Source organism: Maniola jurtina, chromosome 26 (assembly GCF_905333055.1).
Source record: "Maniola jurtina chromosome 26, ilManJurt1.1, whole genome shotgun sequence".
NCBI lineage: Eukaryota > Metazoa > Arthropoda > Insecta > Lepidoptera > Nymphalidae > Maniola > Maniola jurtina.
In genome coordinates, this window is record NC_060054.1 from 3,290,754 (window position 1) to 3,318,643 (window position 27,890).

The following is a 27,890-nucleotide window of genomic DNA, read 5'->3' on the forward strand; positions in this document are numbered from 1 at the left end:
GTGTCGGTTGCGACTGGACGCACGCAAAGTTTAACATACATTTATTTTTTTCTTTTATAGAAAAAAAAAGGAGATAGTAGAAGAATATGGCCCGCACGAAGCAGACCGCTCGCAAGTCCACCGGAGGTAAAGCGCCTCGCAAGCAGCTGGCAACCAAGGCTGCACGCAAGAGCGCTCCCGCCACCGGCGGCGTGAAGAAGCCTCACCGCTACAGACCGGGCACTGTGGCGCTTCGTGAGATCCGTCGTTACCAGAAGAGCACCGAACTCCTGATCCGCAAGCTTCCGTTCCAGCGGCTGGTGCGCGAGATAGCTCAGGACTTCAAGACCGACCTCCGATTCCAGAGCTCCGCCGTGATGGCCCTGCAGGAGGCCAGCGAGGCGTATCTGGTCGGACTATTCGAAGACACCAACCTGTGCGCCATCCACGCAAAACGTGTCACCATCATGCCGAAGGACATCCAGCTGGCGCGCAGGATCAGGGGCGAACGCGCCTAAAACTGTGTGCGAGCGTCGTCGGGTGGTCACTTGCCTAATTGTGCAATTGCAAAAGGCCCTTTTCAGGGCCACAAAACTTTCGTTTGATACCTACTTTATTACTCTACCTACACTGTAGGTGTGCCACGAGTGTGGCATTTTTTTACACTGTTGTTCAACCTACTCGTGTTGGTTTGGTTGATTATTATTATTGAAATAAATATGTAGTACGCGTCTTTTTAATTACCCCACCTACCTAGTTTTGTTTATTAGCACATTATTCGTAACTCTACTCATGATCCAGAGTCGTACCTACGTCATTGGAATCGTCTTGATGGCGCGAGTACTACCATTGGGTAGGTGGTTAAGGTTAAGAGTAAATACAATTCGGTGGAAAAATAATCAAAACGGTGAATTTAATGCGCGGGTTTCTATAAGAAAGACAGAAAGAAAGACAGACAGACAGACGCAGTGCAAAGTTTTGTCTTCATAAGTCCCCCCCCCCACTCCTCCCCCCTCCTGCCCCACCAACACCCAAGATGTTGTGTGTCTCTTTCTCTCTACCAACGGGCGACGGCGGCCACATGCGATAGCGCTAACACGTAAGCATATTTAAGGCCCCGTCTGGTGAAAATTTTATGTTTTCACTGTTTGTTGCAGCGCGCGCGCGGTGTTCATTCTTTTGAATTATTGAAGAGGAGATACAAACAAACAGAGGATGACCGGTCGCGGTAAAGGCGGAAAGGGATTGGGGAAAGGTGGTGCCAAGCGTCACAGGAAAGTGCTGCGTGACAACATCCAAGGTATCACCAAGCCGGCCATCCGTCGTCTGGCGCGCAGGGGTGGAGTGAAGCGTATATCCGGTCTGATATACGAGGAGACCCGCGGCGTGTTGAAAGTGTTCCTCGAGAACGTGATCCGCGACGCCGTCACCTACACGGAGCACGCCAAGAGGAAGACCGTCACCGCCATGGACGTCGTTTACGCTCTGAAACGTCAGGGTCGCACCCTGTACGGTTTCGGAGGTTAGAGGACTCCTTCAGTACCACGCCACGCCTACGTTTACTTACCTAGGTGGCGTTAAAAGAAAAAGGCCCTTTTCAGGGCCGCATATATTTCGATTATTCTATTATCACTTCTCTTGTTGTGTTTATTTATTTGCACTTTACACCTTCCTACACTAACACAGCACAGATAAGATACAGTAGTGCTGCAAACAATACTTACTAATGAAAATCATAGATTGATACTTACTTAATTAATTAATTAATTAATTAATTAATGTAGGGTGACGCGCGTACCCAGATACACGTCAATGATAGTAGTCGAACTGTGAATGTTGTCAAGAGTCGTTGAATACTCGTAGGTACCTAGGTTCCTATTATGCATATACTTGCGTGTGTGTAGGTACATAATAGGGACATTGTTATCCATCACTTTATATTTTGTTATTTAATAAAATCAATTCAATATTCACGGTGCCTATTCTCATAATCCAACTACCTAGGTCCACCTATGTACGTCGTACGTAACTAATTAGAGGTAGGTAAGTACTTGTATTTAAGTACTTATATATTTTCTTTGTACATAACTAACTAAGTGGCTGCATGGTAATTATTTATTATTAGCAAGTATCAATATTCCATAATGGAGTTTAAGTTTAATAATAAATATGTAATGTGTTAGTGCCCTCGATGTACAGAATGTCGCGACCGGGCCGGCTAGGCTGGCCGAGCCGCGCGCGCCTCCTCAGCGCCGCAAGTGAGTTATCCATTATCCGTCTTTTCATTATTATTTGTACATTAATGAGAACATAAAAGGAATACAATTATATTTTTCTATATCATATCGGTATACCTCTATCTAAATAATCAGACCGTCAGCGGGAGACTACAATTATTCGTACACGCCGAGAGATCGAGTCGTGTTTTACGAGGCTCCACTTCGATCGGGCTAAAGTACATATGCATCCGACTCAGTGTTGATATGAGTGGTCAGATCGATAGAATAGAATCTCAGCTTTTAATTTGGCAAGACATACAATGATTAAGCATTGTTTTATAGAGAAAAATGGCTTTTAAACGGGACCCGAGGTACGCGACTAGCGGTGTATCGAAATTAAACATCGATCGCTCCGCTGGCGCGGCGGTGACGCGCTATTGGATTACACCACGACACGGCCGGGCTCATGATAAAACGACACGTTCGTTGCAAATGATGGAAAATTTAAATGGGAATATATAATTTTGTTTTAATCTGATGCATGCTAGTGAAAAGTTGTAAGTATTCGTACGGGAAAATGTCTAGCGACATCGCGGTTCTCCTTACGGTATAGCCACGAGCCTTACTACCGACAGCGACCTCGTGCGGCGTATCGCTATTTGTATCGTTAAAAGTTCGGTGCAAAGTTGCTCTCAAGTCTCAGTGTATACTTACTAGTTGTTAGTAGTTAGTTACTACCTATTAATTTTTTTCGTGTTGTGTGTGCGTGCATCATCAAATAATAGCAAAGAAAATGTCAGACACCGCAGTCGCATCCGAAGCACCGGCCCCGGCGACACCCGCGAAGAAGCCCAAGGCCTCCGCGGGCGCCGGCGGCGCCGCCGCCAAGAAGCCGAAAGCGAAGCCCACCCATCCGAAGACGTCCGAGATGGTGAACAGCGCCATCAAGGAGCTCAAGGAGAGGAGCGGCTCGTCGCTGCAGGCCATCAAAAAGTACATCGCCGCCCAGTACAAGGTAGACGCGGAGAAGATGGCACCTTTCATCAGGAAGTACCTGAAGAGCGCCGTCGAATCCGGCGCGCTGATCCAGACCAAGGGCAAGGGCGCGTCGGGCTCGTTCAAGCTCGAGTCGAAGTCGTCCGCGTCCAAGAAGCCCGCCGGCGGCAAGGGCGCCGCCGCGTCCGCCGCCTCCGCGAGGGCCAAGAAGGCCGCCTCCACCGCGGCCGCGGCCGGCGCGAAGGGCGGCAAGAAGGCCACCGCCGCGGCGGCCGCCTCGTCCCCGTCTCGGGCGAAGACCGCCGCCGCGACCGCCAGGGACAAGAAGGCCGCCGCGGCCAAGAGGAAGAAGCCGGCCGCGAAGAAGACCTCCGTCGCCGCCGCGTCCCCGGCCAAGGCCAAGGGGGCCGCCTCCAAGGCGAAGAAGACCGCCAAGCCGCCCACGAAGAAACCTAAAGCGCCGAAACCGAAGAAGGCCGCGCCCAAGTCGAAACCCGCCGCCAAGAAGGCCGCCGCTGCTAAAAAGTAAGCTCAGCTCCACTGGCTGCCGCCTTCGGCCTTCGTCGAACTGCTCGCTAATCGCCGTACGTACGTGCGTGCCTGCCTGCCGCTCGCTGCTCGATGCGGCGGACGGACGACGGATCGGCGATGATGCGCGCGTTCAAGAGTTCTGCGTGCGGCTTTACAACCGCAACAATAAAAAGCCCTTTTCAGGGCTAACACACATTTCCTAGATACCTACCGAATATAATTGACATTCGTGCGTTTTTATTATATCTACCTACCAACCAACCAACCAACCAACCAACCTATGTACCTACCTACCAGCTACTTTTTTTTTTTTCTTCTAAGGATCACCATTCCTGAGATACTGCGATTCTAAAAGTTTTCCTTTCAATTTACCGTTTAACTTATAACGTAAGTATATTATATGACTCCATTTTCGACAAATCACTTTGGTCACGCCAGAGGGCGTCTCGGCGGGCGGGAAAAGCTAACTTTGTAACTTTGGGAAGGAGAGTGAAAGGCTAGACAATATGTTTATTATTGTGACTTTGAAATGGCTAGAGAGTAAATAAATAATCATTATTATCATTGTGACTCGAACCGACATTTACCTAACTTACTACTACCTAATTTTTAGCTCCATAATTTATATCTCGCTTCGCTCGCGCACGCCTAAAAAAAAAACGCTCGCTTCGCTCGCGCACCCCTAAAAAAAAAAACGCTCGCTTCGCTCGCGCACGCCTAAAAAAAAAAAAACGCTCGCTTCGCTCGCGCACGCCTAAAAAAAAAAACGCTCGCTTCGCTCGCGCACGCCTAAAAAAAAAAAACGCTCGCTTCGCTCGCGCACGCCTAAAAAAAAAACGCTCGCTTCGCTCGCGCACGCCTAAAAAAAAAAACGCTCGCTTCGCTCGCGCACGCCTAAAAAAAAAAACGCTCGCTTCGCTCGCGCACGCCTAAAAAAAAAAAAACGCTCGCTTCGCTCGCGCACGCCTAAAAAAAAAAACGCTCGCTTCGCTCGCGCACGCCTAAAAAAAAAAAAACGCTCGCTTCGCTCGCGCACGCCTAAAAAAAAAAACGCTCGCTTCGCTCGCGCACGCCTAAAAAAAAAAACGCTCGCTTCGCTCGCGCACCCCTAAAAGAAAAAACGCTCGCTTTTATTCACAAGACATTCTACACCCTACCTACCTAGGGTACAGCCGTATAGAGGTAGTAGCTCTATCTAGAGTCGCTTCGTATCGTAGAGTAGGTACCTAAACAGGTGTTCGGTGTGTTTTGTTTGAAAACTACATATTATTATGTACTAACATTGTTTATGTCCTAATAACCTACGATAAACACAAAAATATATATAAATCTTATATGTAATACTTACTTACCAACTTCAATTTTATCATTCATTCATTCTAACTATGCCAATACGACACTTAGTATTAATTAGTAGATAGGTACACTACACTACACTACACTATACTATATTTCTAATGAATCATAAATACAAATTTAGTTCATTTCACCTACTCGTACCTAAGATATTCATCTATAAACTCTACTCTACTCTACTCTACTTACAGTTATTAGGTACTGCTGGCTGGCTGTCTGTTGTATAAACTACGTACGAGTAGGTACTAGGTACCAGTACCACTCACTAACACTAAAACTAAACTTCTCACTTTATTTCATTTCATCATATCAATAATTACGTACCTACCTACCTACCTACCTACCTACTTACTTACTTAAATAATTAATTAATTAATACTTAAGTACATACATACATCGCACATCACAATATCCTGCCGAACCCGATCCCGACTCCCGACTCCCGCTCCGTGACCTACCTACCTACCTACCTCTCATCTAACTACGTCATACTACGTTAGATACAATTACCTATTTATTTCTTTTCTTTTCTCTTTTCTTTTATACCTAAAAAATAGCAAAAGGCAAAAGCTCACGAATGATGTACGAGTATGTGTGTACCTACCTACCTACCTACCTACCTACCTACCTACCTACCTATAGTTTTATTTTTATTTTTATTTTATTTTTTATGCGACGTTGTCGCTTCGCTGTCTCTACGAGTGTCCAACATGCAACGTCGCATTTTCAAAACAAATATGAGACAAACTACTCGCTAAGCCTCGTCGCCAACCCCACCTTACGACTCACTATATATATGCCGTCTCGCGATATCAGTTTTTTAATAGTTCTCTCACATCACCGGTCGCACGCGCGTGTACGCAACGTACACGTATATTTGTGATTTAGATCGTTTTTAAACTCCTCAACAACAATGTCCGGACGTGGCAAAGGCGGCAAAGTTAAGGGAAAGGTCAAGTCTCGCTCCAACCGTGCCGGTCTACAGTTCCCCGTCGGACGTATTCACAGGCTGCTGAGGAAGGGCAACTACGCTGAACGCGTCGGTGCCGGCGCGCCCGTTTATCTCGCGGCCGTGATGGAGTATCTCGCCGCTGAAGTTCTCGAGTTGGCCGGCAACGCGGCGCGCGACAACAAGAAGACCAGGATCATACCGAGGCATCTTCAGCTGGCCATCCGCAACGACGAGGAACTGAACAAGCTTCTCTCCGGCGTGACTATCGCACAGGGTGGCGTGCTGCCGAACATCCAAGCTGTCCTGTTGCCCAAGAAGACCGAGAAGAAGGCCTAATAATTTATCTTCTTCTTGGTACCTACCTACTCGATATACTACTTATCGAGAAATATGAACAAAAGGCCCTTTTCAGGGCCACAAAACTGTTCCAATGTTATTATTATCAACGATACAACAATCGCGCACATACACACACTCTTTATAAGTAGGTCATTATATCGATACATTTACGTAGGTAATAATATATAAATTATATACAGCTATTGTAAAGAGAGAAATTTTTTTTTTTTTTTCTTTTTTAAATTGAATTCAAAAACGCTTCAACCCGTAATAGATTACCTACCTAGTTTAGACCTAAACAGGCGCTTCATAATTAATCGCCTCGTATTTATTATTACTGGTATACATGGTGGTACATTGTATTATAATTGTACATACATAATATTACACACACGCACGCACGCACCTACCTACGTCTAATAATAATTATTATTAAGATACATGTAAGAATTACGCCTATTCGCACGAAATACGTAAACATAAACTCATTTTTTTTTTATTTTTTTTTTTTTTCCCGCGAGCGGCGAGCGGGCCGGGGGGGAATGGATTAAACGCCGCACTCTCTCCCCTCTCTCGCGAACAGTAATCGTTTGACGATTGGTCGAATTGGTTGCAACCGCTCGCCGCAGCCGCTACTGGTACCGCGTTGAAAAACTAACAAAACTCGAAGACCCCAAAAAATTTGGCGCACACACTTCTCTTCTATCGTCTCAACGATACATACAGCGGTCTCGTGCGTAACTCGTGTGTTTGTTTTTATAATATATAGTGCTCGCAGTTCGTTAGTTTGTACAATATGCCACCCAAGACTAGCGGCAAGGCAGCCAAGAAATCCGGCAAGGCCCAGAAGAACATCTCCAAGTCTGACAAGAAAAAGAAGAAGCACAAGAGGAAGGAGAGCTACGCCATTTACATTTACAAGGTGCTCAAGCAGGTCCACCCCGACACCGGTATCTCCAGTAAGGCCATGTCGATCATGAACTCGTTCGTGAACGACATATTCGAGCGCATCGCCGCCGAGGCCTCCCGTCTCGCCCACTACAACAAGAGGTCGACGATCACCTCCAGGGAGGTGCAGACCTCTGTGAGACTACTGCTGCCGGGAGAGCTGGCCAAGCACGCGGTCAGTGAAGGCACAAAGGCCGTCACCAAGTACACTAGCTCGAAGTGAGCTAGCCCATCGCGTCTTGTCTTCCTCGTTGAAGTGAACGAGATGTAAACAAAAGGCCCTTTTCAGGGCCACAAAAAGATTCAGATTTTTTACTTACCTACTTACTTTTATTGACTCCAAAAAATGTTAGTTTGTTATTTGTTAGTTGTTACCTACCACTGTTAATCACATCACCAACCTAATGGTTAAAATATATTATCGTAGTTTATCTATTCAATCGGTGCTTAATCGCCTAGCCGTAAGTAGGTATCTACATATTTAAATACTACATTACATACATTAACTTCGCTTGTAAAATATAATAATACCTATTAGGCAAGTAATAATACTATTATTATTTTTACATACTTGTATTTTACTCTCACGCCCGTGTACAAAAGTAAGTACCTAGTAGACAACTATGACAAAATACCTAAAATACCTACCTATATTTAATAATATAAAACTTAAGTTGTATATGTATGTATGTATGTATGTATGTCTGTCTGTCTGTCTGTCTGTCTTTCTGTTTTTGTAAGTCATCATAGACTTCTTAGACAGTACAATAATATTGTATCAATAGTTATTCAATTAAATATTATTAAAACAAAAAATATATACCTACACGTGATATTATATTATTATTGCATATCTTTCTCGTCTCTCTCTCTCTCTCTCTCACACGCGCGCGCAGTGCACTGCGGTGCCCGCTTCCCCTCTCGCCCCTCTCCCCCGCGTGCCAGTCCATATATAAGGTTCAGATCCTGGTAGCAAAATTTTTATAAACTAACAGTGTCGGTTGCGACTGGACGCACGCAAAGTTTAACATACATTTATTTTTTTCTTTTATAGAAAAAAAAAGGAGATAGTAGAAGAATATGGCCCGCACGAAGCAGACCGCTCGCAAGTCCACCGGAGGTAAAGCGCCTCGCAAGCAGCTGGCAACCAAGGCTGCACGCAAGAGCGCTCCCGCCACCGGCGGCGTGAAGAAGCCTCACCGCTACAGACCGGGCACTGTGGCGCTTCGTGAGATCCGTCGTTACCAGAAGAGCACCGAACTCCTGATCCGCAAGCTTCCGTTCCAGCGGCTGGTGCGCGAGATAGCTCAGGACTTCAAGACCGACCTCCGATTCCAGAGCTCCGCCGTGATGGCCCTGCAGGAGGCCAGCGAGGCGTATCTGGTCGGACTATTCGAAGACACCAACCTGTGCGCCATCCACGCAAAACGTGTCACCATCATGCCGAACATCCAGCTGGCGCGCAGGATCAGGGGCGAACGCGCCTAAAACTGTGTGCGAGCGTCGTCGGGTGGTCACTTGCCTAATTGTGCAATTGCAAAAGGCCCTTTTCAGGGCCACAAAACTTTCGTTTGATACCTACTTTATTACTCTACCTACACTGTAGGTGTGCCACGAGTGTGGCATTTTTTTACACTGTTGTTCAACCTACTCGTGTTGGTTTGGTTGATTATTATTATTGAAATAAATATGTAGTACGCGTCTTTTTAATTACCCCACCTACCTAGTTTTGTTTATTAGCACATTATTCGTAACTCTACTCATGATCCAGAGTCGTACCTACGTCATTGGAATCGTCTTGATGGCGCGAGTACTACCATTGGGTAGGTGGTTAAGGTTAAGAGTAAATACAATTCGGTGGAAAAATAATCAAAACGGTGAATTTAATGCGCGGGTTTCTATAAGAAAGACAGAAAGAAAGACAGACAGACAGACGCAGTGCAAAGTTTTGTCTTCATAAGTCCCCCCCCCCACTCCTCCCCCCTCCTGCCCCACCAACACCCAAGATGTTGTGTGTCTCTTTCTCTCTACCAACGGGCGACGGCGGCCACATGCGATAGCGCTAACACGTAAGCATATTTAAGGCCCCGTCTGGTGAAAATTTTATGTTTTCACTGTTTGTTGCAGCGCGCGCGCGGTGTTCATTCTTTTGAATTATTGAAGAGGAGATACAAACAAACAGAGGATGACCGGTCGCGGTAAAGGCGGAAAGGGATTGGGGAAAGGTGGTGCCAAGCGTCACAGGAAAGTGCTGCGTGACAACATCCAAGGTATCACCAAGCCGGCCATCCGTCGTCTGGCGCGCAGGGGTGGAGTGAAGCGTATATCCGGTCTGATATACGAGGAGACCCGCGGCGTGTTGAAAGTGTTCCTCGAGAACGTGATCCGCGACGCCGTCACCTACACGGAGCACGCCAAGAGGAAGACCGTCACCGCCATGGACGTCGTTTACGCTCTGAAACGTCAGGGTCGCACCCTGTACGGTTTCGGAGGTTAGAGGACTCCTTCAGTACCACGCCACGCCTACGTTTACTTACCTAGGTGGCGTTAAAAGAAAAAGGCCCTTTTCAGGGCCGCATATATTTCGATTATTCTATTATCACTTCTCTTGTTGTGTTTATTTATTTGCACTTTACACCTTCCTACACTAACACAGCACAGATAAGATACAGTAGTGCTGCAAACAATACTTACTAATGAAAATCATAGATTGATACTTACTTAATTAATTAATTAATTAATTAATTAATGTAGGGTGACGCGCGTACCCAGATACACGTCAATGATAGTAGTCGAACTGTGAATGTTGTCAAGAGTCGTTGAATACTCGTAGGTACCTAGGTTCCTATTATGCATATACTTGCGTGTGTGTAGGTACATAATAGGGACATTGTTATCCATCACTTTATATTTTGTTATTTAATAAAATCAATTCAATATTCACGGTGCCTATTCTCATAATCCAACTACCTAGGTCCACCTATGTACGTCGTACGTAACTAATTAGAGGTAGGTAAGTACTTGTATTTAAGTACTTATATATTTTCTTTGTACATAACTAACTAAGTGGCTGCATGGTAATTATTTATTATTAGCAAGTATCAATATTCCATAATGGAGTTTAAGTTTAATAATAAATATGTAATGTGTTAGTGCCCTCGATGTACAGAATGTCGCGACCGGGCCGGCTAGGCTGGCCGAGCCGCGCGCGCCTCCTCAGCGCCGCAAGTGAGTTATCCATTATCCGTCTTTTCATTATTATTTGTACATTAATGAGAACATAAAAGGAATACAATTATATTTTTCTATATCATATCGGTATACCTCTATCTAAATAATCAGACCGTCAGCGGGAGACTACAATTATTCGTACACGCCGAGAGATCGAGTCGTGTTTTACGAGGCTCCACTTCGATCGGGCTAAAGTACATATGCATCCGACTCAGTGTTGATATGAGTGGTCAGATCGATAGAATAGAATCTCAGCTTTTAATTTGGCAAGACATACAATGATTAAGCATTGTTTTATAGAGAAAAATGGCTTTTAAACGGGACCCGAGGTACGCGACTAGCGGTGTATCGAAATTAAACATCGATCGCTCCGCTGGCGCGGCGGTGACGCGCTATTGGATTACACCACGACACGGCCGGGCTCATGATAAAACGACACGTTCGTTGCAAATGATGGAAAATTTAAATGGGAATATATAATTTTGTTTTAATCTGATGCATGCTAGTGAAAAGTTGTAAGTATTCGTACGGGAAAATGTCTAGCGACATCGCGGTTCTCCTTACGGTATAGCCACGAGCCTTACTACCGACAGCGACCTCGTGCGGCGTATCGCTATTTGTATCGTTAAAAGTTCGGTGCAAAGTTGCTCTCAAGTCTCAGTGTATACTTACTAGTTGTTAGTAGTTAGTTACTACCTATTAATTTTTTTCGTGTTGTGTGTGCGTGCATCATCAAATAATAGCAAAGAAAATGTCAGACACCGCAGTCGCATCCGAAGCACCGGCCCCGGCGACACCCGCGAAGAAGCCCAAGGCCTCCGCGGGCGCCGGCGGCGCCGCCGCCAAGAAGCCGAAAGCGAAGCCCACCCATCCGAAGACGTCCGAGATGGTGAACAGCGCCATCAAGGAGCTCAAGGAGAGGAGCGGCTCGTCGCTGCAGGCCATCAAAAAGTACATCGCCGCCCAGTACAAGGTAGACGCGGAGAAGATGGCACCTTTCATCAGGAAGTACCTGAAGAGCGCCGTCGAATCCGGCGCGCTGATCCAGACCAAGGGCAAGGGCGCGTCGGGCTCGTTCAAGCTCGAGTCGAAGTCGTCCGCGTCCAAGAAGCCCGCCGGCGGCAAGGGCGCCGCCGCGTCCGCCGCCTCCGCGAGGGCCAAGAAGGCCGCCTCCACCGCGGCCGCGGCCGGCGCGAAGGGCGGCAAGAAGGCCACCGCCGCGGCGGCCGCCTCGTCCCCGTCTCGGGCGAAGACCGCCGCCGCGACCGCCAGGGACAAGAAGGCCGCCGCGGCCAAGAGGAAGAAGCCGGCCGCGAAGAAGACCTCCGTCGCCGCCGCGTCCCCGGCCAAGGCCAAGGGGGCCGCCTCCAAGGCGAAGAAGACCGCCAAGCCGCCCACGAAGAAACCTAAAGCGCCGAAACCGAAGAAGGCCGCGCCCAAGTCGAAACCCGCCGCCAAGAAGGCCGCCGCTGCTAAAAAGTAAGCTCAGCTCCACTGGCTGCCGCCTTCGGCCTTCGTCGAACTGCTCGCTAATCGCCGTACGTACGTGCGTGCCTGCCTGCCGCTCGCTGCTCGATGCGGCGGACGGACGACGGATCGGCGATGATGCGCGCGTTCAAGAGTTCTGCGTGCGGCTTTACAACCGCAACAATAAAAAGCCCTTTTCAGGGCTAACACACATTTCCTAGATACCTACCGAATATAATTGACATTCGTGCGTTTTTATTATATCTACCTACCAACCAACCAACCAACCAACCAACCTATGTACCTACCTACCAGCTACTTTTTTTTTTTTCTTCTAAGGATCACCATTCCTGAGATACTGCGATTCTAAAAGTTTTCCTTTCAATTTACCGTTTAACTTATAACGTAAGTATATTATATGACTCCATTTTCGACAAATCACTTTGGTCACGCCAGAGGGCGTCTCGGCGGGCGGGAAAAGCTAACTTTGTAACTTTGGGAAGGAGAGTGAAAGGCTAGACAATATGTTTATTATTGTGATTTTGAAATGGCTAGAGAGTAAATAAATAATCATTATTATCATTGTGACTCGAACCGACATTTACCTAACTTACTACTACCTAATTTTTAGCTCCATAATTTATATCTCGCTTCGCTCGCGCACGCCTAAAAAAAAAACGCTCGCTTCGCTCGCGCACCCCTAAAAAAAAAAACGCTCGCTTCGCTCGCGCACGCCTAAAAAAAAAAAAAACGCTCGCTTCGCTCGCGCACGCCTAAAAAAAAAAACGCTCGCTTCGCTCGCGCACGCCTAAAAAAAAAAAACGCTCGCTTCGCTCGCGCACGCCTAAAAAAAAAACGCTCGCTTCGCTCGCGCACGCCTAAAAAAAAAAACGCTCGCTTCGCTCGCGCACGCCTAAAAAAAAAAAACGCTCGCTTCGCTCGCGCACGCCTAAAAAAAAAAAAACGCTCGCTTCGCTCGCGCACGCCTAAAAAAAAAAAACGCTCGCTTCGCTCGCGCACGCCTAAAAAAAAAAAACGCTCGCTTCGCTCGCGCACGCCTAAAAAAAAAAACGCTCGCTTCGCTCGCGCACGCCTAAAAAAAAAAACGCTCGCTTCGCTCGCGCACCCCTAAAAGAAAAAACGCTCGCTTTTATTCACAAGACATTCTACACCCTACCTACCTAGGGTACAGCCGTATAGAGGTAGTAGCTCTATCTAGAGTCGCTTCGTATCGTAGAGTAGGTACCTAAACAGGTGTTCGGTGTGTTTTGTTTGAAAACTACATATTATTATGTACTAACATTGTTTATGTCCTAATAACCTACGATAAACACAAAAATATATATAAATCTTATATGTAATACTTACTTACCAACTTCAATTTTATCATTCATTCATTCTAACTATGCCAATACGACACTTAGTATTAATTAGTAGATAGGTACACTACACTACACTACACTATACTATATTTCTAATGAATCATAAATACAAATTTAGTTCATTTCACCTACTCGTACCTAAGATATTCATCTATAAACTCTACTCTACTCTACTCTACTTACAGTTATTAGGTACTGCTGGCTGGCTGTCTGTTGTATAAACTACGTACGAGTAGGTACTAGGTACCAGTACCACTCACTAACACTAAAACTAAACTTCTCACTTTATTTCATTTCATCATATCAATAATTACGTACCTACCTACCTACCTACCTACCTACTTACTTACTTAAATAATTAATTAATTAATACTTAAGTACATACATACATCGCACATCACAATATCCTGCCGAACCCGATCCCGACTCCCGACTCCCGCTCCGTGACCTACCTACCTACCTACCTCTCATCTAACTACGTCATACTACGTTAGATACAATTACCTATTTATTTCTTTTCTTTTCTCTTTTCTTTTATACCTAAAAAATAGCAAAAGGCAAAAGCTCACGAATGATGTACGAGTATGTGTGTACCTACCTACCTACCTACCTACCTACCTACCTACCTACCTACCTATAGTTTTATTTTTATTTTTATTTTATTTTTTATGCGACGTTGTCGCTTCGCTGTCTCTACGAGTGTCCAACATGCAACGTCGCATTTTCAAAACAAATATGAGACAAACTACTCGCTAAGCCTCGTCGCCAACCCCACCTTACGACTCACTATATATATGCCGTCTCGCGATATCAGTTTTTTAATAGTTCTCTCACATCACCGGTCGCACGCGCGTGTACGCAACGTACACGTATATTTGTGATTTAGATCGTTTTTAAACTCCTCAACAACAATGTCCGGACGTGGCAAAGGCGGCAAAGTTAAGGGAAAGGTCAAGTCTCGCTCCAACCGTGCCGGTCTACAGTTCCCCGTCGGACGTATTCACAGGCTGCTGAGGAAGGGCAACTACGCTGAACGCGTCGGTGCCGGCGCGCCCGTTTATCTCGCGGCCGTGATGGAGTATCTCGCCGCTGAAGTTCTCGAGTTGGCCGGCAACGCGGCGCGCGACAACAAGAAGACCAGGATCATACCGAGGCATCTTCAGCTGGCCATCCGCAACGACGAGGAACTGAACAAGCTTCTCTCCGGCGTGACTATCGCACAGGGTGGCGTGCTGCCGAACATCCAAGCTGTCCTGTTGCCCAAGAAGACCGAGAAGAAGGCCTAATAATTTATCTTCTTCTTGGTACCTACCTACTCGATATACTACTTATCGAGAAATATGAACAAAAGGCCCTTTTCAGGGCCACAAAACTGTTCCAATGTTATTATTATCAACGATACAACAATCGCGCACATACACACACTCTTTATAAGTAGGTCATTATATCGATACATTTACGTAGGTAATAATATATAAATTATATACAGCTATTGTAAAGAGAGAAATTTTTTTTTTTTTTTCTTTTTTAAATTGAATTCAAAAACGCTTCAACCCGTAATAGATTACCTACCTAGTTTAGACCTAAACAGGCGCTTCATAATTAATCGCCTCGTATTTATTATTACTGGTATACATGGTGGTACATTGTATTATAATTGTACATACATAATATTACACACACGCACGCACGCACCTACCTACGTCTAATAATAATTATTATTAAGATACATGTAAGAATTACGCCTATTCGCACGAAATACGTAAACATAAACTCATTTTTTTTTTATTTTTTTTTTTTTTCCCGCGAGCGGCGAGCGGGCCGGGGGGGAATGGATTAAACGCCGCACTCTCTCCCCTCTCTCGCGAACAGTAATCGTTTGACGATTGGTCGAATTGGTTGCAACCGCTCGCCGCAGCCGCTACTGGTACCGCGTTGAAAAACTAACAAAACTCGAAGACCCCAAAAAATTTGGCGCACACACTTCTCTTCTATCGTCTCAACGATACATACAGCGGTCTCGTGCGTAACTCGTGTGTTTGTTTTTATAATATATAGTGCTCGCAGTTCGTTAGTTTGTACAATATGCCACCCAAGACTAGCGGCAAGGCAGCCAAGAAATCCGGCAAGGCCCAGAAGAACATCTCCAAGTCTGACAAGAAAAAGAAGAAGCACAAGAGGAAGGAGAGCTACGCCATTTACATTTACAAGGTGCTCAAGCAGGTCCACCCCGACACCGGTATCTCCAGTAAGGCCATGTCGATCATGAACTCGTTCGTGAACGACATATTCGAGCGCATCGCCGCCGAGGCCTCCCGTCTCGCCCACTACAACAAGAGGTCGACGATCACCTCCAGGGAGGTGCAGACCTCTGTGAGACTACTGCTGCCGGGAGAGCTGGCCAAGCACGCGGTCAGTGAAGGCACAAAGGCCGTCACCAAGTACACTAGCTCGAAGTGAGCTAGCCCATCGCGTCTTGTCTTCCTCGTTGAAGTGAACGAGATGTAAACAAAAGGCCCTTTTCAGGGCCACAAAAAGATTCAGATTTTTTACTTACCTACTTACTTTTATTGACTCCAAAAAATGTTAGTTTGTTATTTGTTAGTTGTTACCTACCACTGTTAATCACATCACCAACCTAATGGTTAAAATATATTATCGTAGTTTATCTATTCAATCGGTGCTTAATCGCCTAGCCGTAAGTAGGTATCTACATATTTAAATACTACATTACATACATTAACTTCGCTTGTAAAATATAATAATACCTATTAGGCAAGTAATAATACTATTATTATTTTTACATACTTGTATTTTACTCTCACGCCCGTGTACAAAAGTAAGTACCTAGTAGACAACTATGACAAAATACCTAAAATACCTACCTATATTTAATAATATAAAACTTAAGTTGTATATGTATGTATGTATGTATGTATGTCTGTCTGTCTGTCTGTCTGTCTTTCTGTTTTTGTAAGTCATCATAGACTTCTTAGACAGTACAATAATATTGTATCAATAGTTATTCAATTAAATATTATTAAAACAAAAAATATATACCTACACGTGATATTATATTATTATTGCATATCTTTCTCGTCTCTCTCTCTCTCTCTCTCACACGCGCGCGCAGTGCACTGCGGTGCCCGCTTCCCCTCTCGCCCCTCTCCCCCGCGTGCCAGTCCATATATAAGGTTCAGATCCTGGTAGCAAAATTTTTATAAACTAACAGTGTCGGTTGCGACTGGACGCACGCAAAGTTTAACATACATTTATTTTTTTCTTTTATAGAAAAAAAAAGGAGATAGTAGAAGAATATGGCCCGCACGAAGCAGACCGCTCGCAAGTCAACCGGTGGTAAGGCGCCACGCAAGCAGCTGGCCACCAAGGCGGCCCGTAAGAGCGCGCCCGCCACCGGCGGCGTGAAGAAGCCTCACCGCTACAGACCGGGCACTGTGGCGCTTCGTGAGATCCGTCGTTACCAGAAGAGCACCGAACTCCTGATCCGCAAGCTTCCGTTCCAGCGGCTGGTGCGCGAGATAGCTCAGGACTTCAAGACCGACCTCCGATTCCAGAGCTCCGCCGTGATGGCCCTGCAGGAGGCCAGCGAGGCGTATCTGGTCGGACTATTCGAAGACACCAACCTGTGCGCCATCCACGCAAAACGTGTCACCATCATGCCGAAGGACATCCAGCTGGCGCGCAGGATCAGGGGCGAACGCGCCTAAAACTGTGTGCGAGCGTCGTCGGGTGGTCACTTGCCTAATTGTGCAATTGCAAAAGGCCCTTTTCAGGGCCACAAAACTTTCGTTTGATACCTACTTTATTACTCTACCTACACTGTAGGTGTGCCACGAGTGTGGCATTTTTTTACACTGTTGTTCAACCTACTCGTGTTGGTTTGGTTGATTATTATTATTGAAATAAATATGTAGTACGCGTCTTTTTAATTACCCCACCTACCTAGTTTTGTTTATTAGCACATTATTCGTAACTCTACTCATGATCCAGAGTCGTACCTACGTCATTGGAATCGTCTTGATGGCGCGAGTACTACCATTGGGTAGGTGGTTAAGGTTAAGAGTAAATACAATTCGGTGGAAAAATAATCAAAACGGTGAATTTAATGCGCGGGTTTCTATAAGAAAGACAGAAAGAAAGACAGACAGACAGACGCAGTGCAAAGTTTTGTCTTCATAAGTCCCCCCCCCCACTCCTCCCCCCTCCTGCCCCACCAACACCCAAGATGTTGTGTGTCTCTTTCTCTCTACCAACGGGCGACGGCGGCCACATGCGATAGCGCTAACACGTAAGCATATTTAAGGCCCCGTCTGGTGAAAATTTTATGGATTGGCTACAGTCGTCCACTGCGCACGCACCCCACTACGCTCCGCAAGAAAACTGAAGACTTTTTTTTGAGAAAAAGCTCCAACAGTTTTCGCCCGCGCGCTCTGTCTGCGCGGAGGAGAAGCCCGAACCCCGGAGATGCCCGATCTCACCAGCCGGTGATCGATTGGGTGGCGTGACGACTGCTCCCACGCGCCGCTAGAGCCGCGCGAGGATGGACAACCGTCCATCCACCTCCAAAGGCCCTTTTCAGGGCCGCCACCAACGACATGCTCGCGACCCGCGATCGCGCGCCGCACCCGCGAGTGCGCTCGACGTCGCAGCCCCGACCGGCTCCGTCACGCGCAACCTCGCGCCGTACGCCGCGCCTCCAGCCGCGCCCGCACCACGCGCCGCACCCGCATCACGCGCCGCACCCGCGAGTGCGCCAGACGTTGTAGCCCCGTATGGCTCCGTCACGCGCGCTCTCGCGCCGTACGCCGCGCCACCGGCCCCGCACGTCTCGCGCGCCGCACCCGCGCCCGCCGCGTTAACCGCCGCGCCGCGCCCGCTGTCGATGCCCTTGCTCGACGACGACAGTGTGGCGGACAGCGAGACAACGGTCCAGCCTAGACTTCGGCAGGATGACGCCTACTACGCCGCCATCCTGGCCCTGGAAGGCTCAGATCGCCGTGCGCTCCCCAGCCGCAGGCAGCGCACCGACTCCGAGGAGGACGCGCCCGCTGAGGCGAAACGGGTTGCGAAGACAACCCCTCCCTCCCGCCACGAGATGCCCCGACGCACAGCCGAAGCCTCTGAGTCGGACGACGCAGGAACGACCCGAGCCCCGACGCCGGCCCCGCGCTCCTACGCCGACCGCGCGAGAGCAGCGCCACCGCCGAAGCCTGCCGCCGCCGCCCCTTCCGGCGGCGCGCCACCGAGCGGCCCAGCCCCGACGAAACAACAAAAGAAGCTTCGCTACCCACCACTCATCGTGGAAAACCTGCCCAACTGGACACACCACATCAAACAGATTAAGCTCCAGTTGGGCAGAAACCCAGCAGCCCGCCCTTATGGAAAGGGTATCAGATTCACGCCCCAGGAAGACCAGGAATTCCGCCTCGTCCAGCGGTACCTCACCGCCCTGGAGAAGACGGAGGGCGTGTCCTGGTTCTCCTACTCACTGCCGGCCGAGAGGAGCCTGAAGGTCGCAATCCGCGGCCTTCCTTTCAACACCGAGCCGGCAGAGATAGAAGACGAACTCCGCCAGCTGGGGTTCGAGCCGGAGTACGTGCGCCAGATCAGGGCGAGGAAGGGCAGACCAGGTTGCCTCTTCTTCGCCATGCTCCGCCGCACCCCACACACGATTCCAGCAGTGTACGAAATCACCGAGCTGCTCTGCATGGGGGGAGTCCGCATCGAGGCATGGAGAGGGAAGAAGGGTCCCGCTCAGTGCCACAGATGCCAGGGTTTCCGCCATGCCTCAACGCACTGCCACAGGCGCCAGGCCTGTGTGATCTGCTCACAGGAGCACAGCGCACGGGACTGCCCAAGACCACGGGAAGACCCAGCGACCTGCGCCAACTGCGGAGGTAGCCACCCCGCAAACCACGTGGGCTGTCCCGTGTTCCGCAAGGAGGCACGGAACAGACGCGTGGGCACCGTCGCGGCCACAGTCCCAAGACCGCCGCCGCGCACCGAGACCACCGGCTCCAGGGTACGGACGCCTGCAAACGACCCGAAGCCACGAGAGGCCACGGAGAGAGCTCCTGCCAGGAAGAGGAGAGGTCGTCGCCGCAGGAAGGCGACATCGCCAACCCGCGCACCCTCGCCGCCGCCTGCGCAGAAACCCAGACCTGCCGAGGGGATCCCGCCCCAGCCCAAAAGGACCGCCGAACCAAGCGTCGCGGCCATCAAAGCCGTGGCGTTTGAGACACTAGAAGACGTTTTCCACGCCATTAAAAATGGCGGGGAAGACCCACTCCTGCGCATCCTGGAGGGACTGCGACGACTCGCCGCCTTTTCCGGTGAGGCCCAGCCTACCAAGGACGCCAGACAGGAGGAAGTAGAGAACCGCGCCACATAGATGCCTCGGAGCGCGTCCTCCGCACACGTCGACCACCCAGCTGGGCTTCCCACAAGCGGGTTCCACCCGGCTAGGTCGGATCACGACGGCGTGAGGACCGCTCTCAACTCTCTCTTCCTCACTGAGGAGGAAAGCCCGTAGGCCCATGGGCCAACCCAAGGACCCTGGCGTAGTCACGCCAGGCGGAAGATCCCGCATGCAGGAGGCCATTGCCTCGGACGTGCCTCTCCCGCGCCCTTGCGGGCGCGCGAGCTCACATACCGGAAATTTTATGTTTTCACTGTTTGTTGCAGCGCGCGCGCGGTGTTCATTCTTTTGAATTATTGAAGAGGAGATACAAACAAACAGAGGATGACCGGTCGCGGTAAAGGCGGAAAGGGATTGGGGAAAGGTGGTGCCAAGCGTCACAGGAAAGTGCTGCGTGACAACATCCAAGGTATCACCAAGCCGGCCATCCGTCGTCTGGCGCGCAGGGGTGGAGTGAAGCGTATATCCGGTCTGATATACGAGGAGACCCGCGGCGTGTTGAAAGTGTTCCTCGAGAACGTGATCCGCGACGCCGTCACCTACACGGAGCACGCCAAGAGGAAGACCGTCACCGCCATGGACGTCGTTTACGCTCTGAAACGTCAGGGTCGCACCCTGTACGGTTTCGGAGGTTAGAGGACTCCTTCAGTACCACGCCACGCCTACGTTTACTTACCTAGGTGGCGTTAAAAGAAAAAGGCCCTTTTCAGGGCCGCATATATTTCGATTATTCTATTATCACTTCTCTTGTTGTGTTTATTTATTTGCACTTTACACCTTCCTACACTAACACAGCACAGATAAGATACAGTAGTGCTGCAAACAATACTTACTAATGAAAATCATAGATTGATACTTACTTAATTAATTAATTAATTAATTAATTAATGTAGGGTGACGCGCGTACCCAGATACACGTCAATGATAGTAGTCGAACTGTGAATGTTGTCAAGAGTCGTTGAATACTCGTAGGTACCTAGGTTCCTATTATGCATATACTTGCGTGTGTGTAGGTACATAATAGGGACATTGTTATCCATCACTTTATATTTTGTTATTTAATAAAATCAATTCAATATTCACGGTGCCTATTCTCATAATCCAACTACCTAGGTCCACCTATGTACGTCGTACGTAACTAATTAGAGGTAGGTAAGTACTTGTATTTAAGTACTTATATATTTTCTTTGTACATAACTAACTAAGTGGCTGCATGGTAATTATTTATTATTAGCAAGTATCAATATTCCATAATGGAGTTTAAGTTTAATAATAAATATGTAATGTGTTAGTGCCCTCGATGTACAGAATGTCGCGACCGGGCCGGCTAGGCTGGCCGAGCCGCGCGCGCCTCCTCAGCGCCGCAAGTGAGTTATCCATTATCCGTCTTTTCATTATTATTTGTACATTAATGAGAACATAAAAGGAATACAATTATATTTTTCTATATCATATCGGTATACCTCTATCTAAATAATCAGACCGTCAGCGGGAGACTACAATTATTCGTACACGCCGAGAGATCGAGTCGTGTTTTACGAGGCTCCACTTCGATCGGGCTAAAGTACATATGCATCCGACTCAGTGTTGATATGAGTGGTCAGATCGATAGAATAGAATCTCAGCTTTTAATTTGGCAAGACATACAATGATTAAGCATTGTTTTATAGAGAAAAATGGCTTTTAAACGGGACCCGAGGTACGCGACTAGCGGTGTATCGAAATTAAACATCGATCGCTCCGCTGGCGCGGCGGTGACGCGCTATTGGATTACACCACGACACGGCCGGGCTCATGATAAAACGACACGTTCGTTGCAAATGATGGAAAATTTAAATGGGAATATATAATTTTGTTTTAATCTGATGCATGCTAGTGAAAAGTTGTAAGTATTCGTACGGGAAAATGTCTAGCGACATCGCGGTTCTCCTTACGGTATAGCCACGAGCCTTACTACCGACAGCGACCTCGTGCGGCGTATCGCTATTTGTATCGTTAAAAGTTCGGTGCAAAGTTGCTCTCAAGTCTCAGTGTATACTTACTAGTTGTTAGTAGTTAGTTACTACCTATTAATTTTTTTCGTGTTGTGTGTGCGTGCATCATCAAATAATAGCAAAGAAAATGTCAGACACCGCAGTCGCATCCGAAGCACCGGCCCCGGCGACACCCGCGAAGAAGCCCAAGGCCTCCGCGGGCGCCGGCGGCGCCGCCGCCAAGAAGCCGAAAGCGAAGCCCACCCATCCGAAGACGTCCGAGATGGTGAACAGCGCCATCAAGGAGCTCAAGGAGAGGAGCGGCTCGTCGCTGCAGGCCATCAAAAAGTACATCGCCGCCCAGTACAAGGTAGACGCGGAGAAGATGGCACCTTTCATCAGGAAGTACCTGAAGAGCGCCGTCGAATCCGGCGCGCTGATCCAGACCAAGGGCAAGGGCGCGTCGGGCTCGTTCAAGCTCGAGTCGAAGTCGTCCGCGTCCAAGAAGCCCGCCGGCGGCAAGGGCGCCGCCGCGTCCGCCGCCTCCGCGAGGGCCAAGAAGGCCGCCTCCACCGCGGCCGCGGCCGGCGCGAAGGGCGGCAAGAAGGCCACCGCCGCGGCGGCCGCCTCGTCCCCGTCTCGGGCGAAGACCGCCGCCGCGACCGCCAGGGACAAGAAGGCCGCCGCGGCCAAGAGGAAGAAGCCGGCCGCGAAGAAGACCTCCGTCGCCGCCGCGTCCCCGGCCAAGGCCAAGGGGGCCGCCTCCAAGGCGAAGAAGACCGCCAAGCCGCCCACGAAGAAACCTAAAGCGCCGAAACCGAAGAAGGCCGCGCCCAAGTCGAAACCCGCCGCCAAGAAGGCCGCCGCTGCTAAAAAGTAAGCTCAGCTCCACTGGCTGCCGCCTTCGGCCTTCGTCGAACTGCTCGCTAATCGCCGTACGTACGTGCGTGCCTGCCTGCCGCTCGCTGCTCGATGCGGCGGACGGACGACGGATCGGCGATGATGCGCGCGTTCAAGAGTTCTGCGTGCGGCTTTACAACCGCAACAATAAAAAGCCCTTTTCAGGGCTAACACACATTTCCTAGATACCTACCGAATATAATTGACATTCGTGCGTTTTTATTATATCTACCTACCAACCAACCAACCAACCAACCAACCTATGTACCTACCTACCAGCTACTTTTTTTTTTTTCTTCTAAGGATCACCATTCCTGAGATACTGCGATTCTAAAAGTTTTCCTTTCAATTTACCGTTTAACTTATAACGTAAGTATATTATATGACTCCATTTTCGACAAATCACTTTGGTCACGCCAGAGGGCGTCTCGGCGGGCGGGAAAAGCTAACTTTGTAACTTTGGGAAGGAGAGTGAAAGGCTAGACAATATGTTTATTATTGTGATTTTGAAATGGCTAGAGAGTAAATAAATAATCATTATTATCATTGTGACTCGAACCGACATTTACCTAACTTACTACTACCTAATTTTTAGCTCCATAATTTATATCTCGCTTCGCTCGCGCACGCCTAAAAAAAAAACGCTCGCTTCGCTCGCGCACCCCTAAAAAAAAAAACGCTCGCTTCGCTCGCGCACGCCTAAAAAAAAAAAAAACGCTCGCTTCGCTCGCGCACGCCTAAAAAAAAAAACGCTCGCTTCGCTCGCGCACGCCTAAAAAAAAAAAAACGCTCGCTTCGCTCGCGCACGCCTAAAAAAAAAACGCTCGCTTCGCTCGCGCACGCCTAAAAAAAAAAACGCTCGCTTCGCTCGCGCACGCCTAAAAAAAAAAAACGCTCGCTTCGCCCGCGCCCGCCTAAAAAAAAAAAAACGCTCGCTTCGCTCGCGCACGCCTAAAAAAAAAAACGCTCGCTTCGCTCGCGCACGCCAAAAAAAAAAAAACGCTCGCTTCGCTCGCGCCCGCCTAAAAAAAAAAACGCTCGCTTCGCTCGCGCACGCCTAAAAAAAAAAACGCTCGCTTCGCTCGCGCACCCCTAAAAGAAAAAACGCTCGCTTTTATTCACAAGACATTCTACACCCTACCTACCTAGGGTACAGCCGTATAGAGGTAGTAGCTCTATCTAGAGTCGCTTCGTATCGTAGAGTAGGTACCTAAACAGGTGTTCGGTGTGTTTTGTTTGAAAACTACATATTATTATGTACTAACATTGTTTATGTCCTAATAACCTACGATAAACACAAAAATATATATAAATCTTATATGTAATACTTACTTACCAACTTCAATTTTATCATTCATTCATTCTAACTATGCCAATACGACACTTAGTATTAATTAGTAGATAGGTACACTACACTACACTACACTATACTATATTTCTAATGAATCATAAATACAAATTTAGTTCATTTCACCTACTCGTACCTAAGATATTCATCTATAAACTCTACTCTACTCTACTCTACTTACAGTTATTAGGTACTGCTGGCTGGCTGTCTGTTGTATAAACTACGTACGAGTAGGTACTAGGTACCAGTACCACTCACTAACACTAAAACTAAACTTCTCACTTTATTTCATTTCATCATATCAATAATTACGTACCTACCTACCTACCTACCTACCTACTTACTTACTTAAATAATTAATTAATTAATACTTAAGTACATACATACATCGCACATCACAATATCCTGCCGAACCCGATCCCGACTCCCGACTCCCGCTCCGTGACCTACCTACCTACCTACCTCTCATCTAACTACGTCATACTACGTTAGATACAATTACCTATTTATTTCTTTTCTTTTCTCTTTTCTTTTATACCTAAAAAATAGCAAAAGGCAAAAGCTCACGAATGATGTACGAGTATGTGTGTACCTACCTACCTACCTACCTACCTACCTACCTACCTACCTACCTATAGTTTTATTTTTATTTTTATTTTATTTTTTATGCGACGTTGTCGCTTCGCTGTCTCTACGAGTGTCCAACATGCAACGTCGCATTTTCAAAACAAATATGAGACAAACTACTCGCTAAGCCTCGTCGCCAACCCCACCTTACGACTCACTATATATATGCCGTCTCGCGATATCAGTTTTTTAATAGTTCTCTCACATCACCGGTCGCACGCGCGTGTACGCAACGTACACGTATATTTGTGATTTAGATCGTTTTTAAACTCCTCAACAACAATGTCCGGACGTGGCAAAGGCGGCAAAGTTAAGGGAAAGGTCAAGTCTCGCTCCAACCGTGCCGGTCTACAGTTCCCCGTCGGACGTATTCACAGGCTGCTGAGGAAGGGCAACTACGCTGAACGCGTCGGTGCCGGCGCGCCCGTTTATCTCGCGGCCGTGATGGAGTATCTCGCCGCTGAAGTTCTCGAGTTGGCCGGCAACGCGGCGCGCGACAACAAGAAGACCAGGATCATACCGAGGCATCTTCAGCTGGCCATCCGCAACGACGAGGAACTGAACAAGCTTCTCTCCGGCGTGACTATCGCACAGGGTGGCGTGCTGCCGAACATCCAAGCTGTCCTGTTGCCCAAGAAGACCGAGAAGAAGGCCTAATAATTTATCTTCTTCTTGGTACCTACCTACTCGATATACTACTTATCGAGAAATATGAACAAAAGGCCCTTTTCAGGGCCACAAAACTGTTCCAATGTTATTATTATCAACGATACAACAATCGCGCACATACACACACTCTTTATAAGTAGGTCATTATATCGATACATTTACGTAGGTAATAATATATAAATTATATACAGCTATTGTAAAGAGAGAAATTTTTTTTTTTTTTTCTTTTTTAAATTGAATTCAAAAACGCTTCAACCCGTAATAGATTACCTACCTAGTTTAGACCTAAACAGGCGCTTCATAATTAATCGCCTCGTATTTATTATTACTGGTATACATGGTGGTACATTGTATTATAATTGTACATACATAATATTACACACACGCACGCACGCACCTACCTACGTCTAATAATAATTATTATTAAGATACATGTAAGAATTACGCCTATTCGCACGAAATACGTAAACATAAACTCATTTTTTTTTTATTTTTTTTTTTTTTCCCGCGAGCGGCGAGCGGGCCGGGGGGGAATGGATTAAACGCCGCACTCTCTCCCCTCTCTCGCGAACAGTAATCGTTTGACGATTGGTCGAATTGGTTGCAACCGCTCGCCGCAGCCGCTACTGGTACCGCGTTGAAAAACTAACAAAACTCGAAGACCCCAAAAAATTTGGCGCACACACTTCTCTTCTATCGTCTCAACGATACATACAGCGGTCTCGTGCGTAACTCGTGTGTTTGTTTTTATAATATATAGTGCTCGCAGTTCGTTAGTTTGTACAATATGCCACCCAAGACTAGCGGCAAGGCAGCCAAGAAATCCGGCAAGGCCCAGAAGAACATCTCCAAGTCTGACAAGAAAAAGAAGAAGCACAAGAGGAAGGAGAGCTACGCCATTTACATTTACAAGGTGCTCAAGCAGGTCCACCCCGACACCGGTATCTCCAGTAAGGCCATGTCGATCATGAACTCGTTCGTGAACGACATATTCGAGCGCATCGCCGCCGAGGCCTCCCGTCTCGCCCACTACAACAAGAGGTCGACGATCACCTCCAGGGAGGTGCAGACCTCTGTGAGACTACTGCTGCCGGGAGAGCTGGCCAAGCACGCGGTCAGTGAAGGCACAAAGGCCGTCACCAAGTACACTAGCTCGAAGTGAGCTAGCCCATCGCGTCTTGTCTTCCTCGTTGAAGTGAACGAGATGTAAACAAAAGGCCCTTTTCAGGGCCACAAAAAGATTCAGATTTTTTACTTACCTACTTACTTTTATTGACTCCAAAAAATGTTAGTTTGTTATTTGTTAGTTGTTACCTACCACTGTTAATCACATCACCAACCTAATGGTTAAAATATATTATCGTAGTTTATCTATTCAATCGGTGCTTAATCGCCTAGCCGTAAGTAGGTATCTACATATTTAAATACTACATTACATACATTAACTTCGCTTGTAAAATATAATAATACCTATTAGGCAAGTAATAATACTATTATTATTTTTACATACTTGTATTTTACTCTCACGCCCGTGTACAAAAGTAAGTACCTAGTAGACAACTATGACAAAATACCTAAAATACCTACCTATATTTAATAATATAAAACTTAAGTTGTATATGTATGTATGTATGTATGTATGTCTGTCTGTCTGTCTGTCTGTCTTTCTGTTTTTGTAAGTCATCATAGACTTCTTAGACAGTACAATAATATTGTATCAATAGTTATTCAATTAAATATTATTAAAACAAAAAATATATACCTACACGTGATATTATATTATTATTGCATATCTTTCTCGTCTCTCTCTCTCTCTCTCTCACACGCGCGCGCAGTGCACTGCGGTGCCCGCTTCCCCTCTCGCCCCTCTCCCCCGCGTGCCAGTCCATATATAAGGTTCAGATCCTGGTAGCAAAATTTTTATAAACTAACAGTGTCGGTTGCGACTGGACGCACGCAAAGTTTAACATACATTTATTTTTTTCTTTTATAGAAAAAAAAAGGAGATAGTAGAAGAATATGGCCCGCACGAAGCAGACCGCTCGCAAGTCCACCGGAGGTAAAGCGCCTCGCAAGCAGCTGGCAACCAAGGCTGCACGCAAGAGCGCTCCCGCCACCGGCGGCGTGAAGAAGCCTCACCGCTACAGACCGGGCACTGTGGCGCTTCGTGAGATCCGTCGTTACCAGAAGAGCACCGAACTCCTGATCCGCAAGCTTCCGTTCCAGCGGCTGGTGCGCGAGATAGCTCAGGACTTCAAGACCGACCTCCGATTCCAGAGCTCCGCCGTGATGGCCCTGCAGGAGGCCAGCGAAGCGTACCTAGTGGGACTCTTCGAAGATACAAACCTTTGCGCCATCCACGCTAAGCGTGTCACCATTATGCCGAAGGACATCCAGCTGGCGCGCAGGATCAGGGGCGAACGCGCCTAAAACTGTGTGCGAGCGTCGTCGGGTGGTCACTTGCCTAATTGTGCAATTGCAAAAGGCCCTTTTCAGGGCCACAAAACTTTCGTTTGATACCTACTTTATTACTC

At 47.6% G+C, this 27,890-nt stretch overlaps 12 protein-coding genes across 12 annotated transcripts in view; all 12 read left to right on the top strand.

Moving 5' to 3' along the window:
* Window positions 1-27,890, top strand: part of LOC123878693 — a 317,944-nt gene that overhangs the window by 46,865 nt on the left and 243,189 nt on the right. The gene's annotated exons all lie outside the window — the stretch shown is intronic.
* On the top strand, window positions 2,392-3,948 carry LOC123878670 (histone H1B-like). The gene has a single exon (XM_045925981.1). The coding sequence runs from the start codon at window positions 2,992-2,994 to the stop codon at window positions 3,721-3,723; it is 732 nt and encodes a 243-aa protein (XP_045781937.1). The 5' UTR covers window positions 2,392-2,991; the 3' UTR covers window positions 3,724-3,948.
* LOC123878695 (histone H2A) lies at window positions 5,832-7,266 on the top strand. The gene has a single exon (XM_045926011.1). It carries the CDS (start codon window positions 5,995-5,997, stop codon window positions 6,367-6,369), a length of 375 nt encoding a protein of 124 aa, XP_045781967.1. The 5' UTR covers window positions 5,832-5,994; the 3' UTR covers window positions 6,370-7,266.
* On the top strand, window positions 7,167-7,622 carry LOC123878713 (histone H2B). Its single transcript, XM_045926029.1, has one exon. It carries the CDS (start codon window positions 7,169-7,171, stop codon window positions 7,541-7,543), a length of 375 nt encoding a protein of 124 aa, XP_045781985.1. The 5' UTR covers window positions 7,167-7,168; the 3' UTR covers window positions 7,544-7,622.
* On the top strand, window positions 8,321-8,846 carry LOC123878691 (histone H3-like). The gene has a single exon (XM_045926004.1). The coding sequence runs from the start codon at window positions 8,401-8,403 to the stop codon at window positions 8,806-8,808; it is 408 nt and encodes a 135-aa protein (XP_045781960.1). The 5' UTR covers window positions 8,321-8,400; the 3' UTR covers window positions 8,809-8,846.
* LOC123878661 (histone H1B-like) lies at window positions 10,703-12,259 on the top strand. Its single transcript, XM_045925973.1, has one exon. The coding sequence runs from the start codon at window positions 11,303-11,305 to the stop codon at window positions 12,032-12,034; it is 732 nt and encodes a 243-aa protein (XP_045781929.1). The 5' UTR covers window positions 10,703-11,302; the 3' UTR covers window positions 12,035-12,259.
* LOC123878700 (histone H2A) lies at window positions 14,158-15,583 on the top strand. Its single transcript, XM_045926015.1, has one exon. The coding sequence runs from the start codon at window positions 14,312-14,314 to the stop codon at window positions 14,684-14,686; it is 375 nt and encodes a 124-aa protein (XP_045781971.1). The 5' UTR covers window positions 14,158-14,311; the 3' UTR covers window positions 14,687-15,583.
* Window positions 15,484-15,939, top strand: LOC123878714 (histone H2B). Its single transcript, XM_045926030.1, has one exon. The coding sequence runs from the start codon at window positions 15,486-15,488 to the stop codon at window positions 15,858-15,860; it is 375 nt and encodes a 124-aa protein (XP_045781986.1). The 5' UTR covers window positions 15,484-15,485; the 3' UTR covers window positions 15,861-15,939.
* On the top strand, window positions 20,578-27,824 carry LOC123878685 (histone H3). Its single transcript, XM_045925999.1, has 2 exons — window positions 20,578-20,588; window positions 27,363-27,824. Exon 2 carries the CDS (start codon window positions 27,376-27,378, stop codon window positions 27,784-27,786), a length of 411 nt encoding a protein of 136 aa, XP_045781955.1. The 5' UTR covers window positions 20,578-20,588; window positions 27,363-27,375; the 3' UTR covers window positions 27,787-27,824.
* On the top strand, window positions 21,361-22,917 carry LOC123878669 (histone H1B-like). The gene has a single exon (XM_045925980.1). It carries the CDS (start codon window positions 21,961-21,963, stop codon window positions 22,690-22,692), a length of 732 nt encoding a protein of 243 aa, XP_045781936.1. The 5' UTR covers window positions 21,361-21,960; the 3' UTR covers window positions 22,693-22,917.
* Window positions 24,816-26,241, top strand: LOC123878703 (histone H2A). The gene has a single exon (XM_045926019.1). It carries the CDS (start codon window positions 24,970-24,972, stop codon window positions 25,342-25,344), a length of 375 nt encoding a protein of 124 aa, XP_045781975.1. The 5' UTR covers window positions 24,816-24,969; the 3' UTR covers window positions 25,345-26,241.
* LOC123878715 (histone H2B) lies at window positions 26,142-26,597 on the top strand. Its single transcript, XM_045926031.1, has one exon. It carries the CDS (start codon window positions 26,144-26,146, stop codon window positions 26,516-26,518), a length of 375 nt encoding a protein of 124 aa, XP_045781987.1. The 5' UTR covers window positions 26,142-26,143; the 3' UTR covers window positions 26,519-26,597.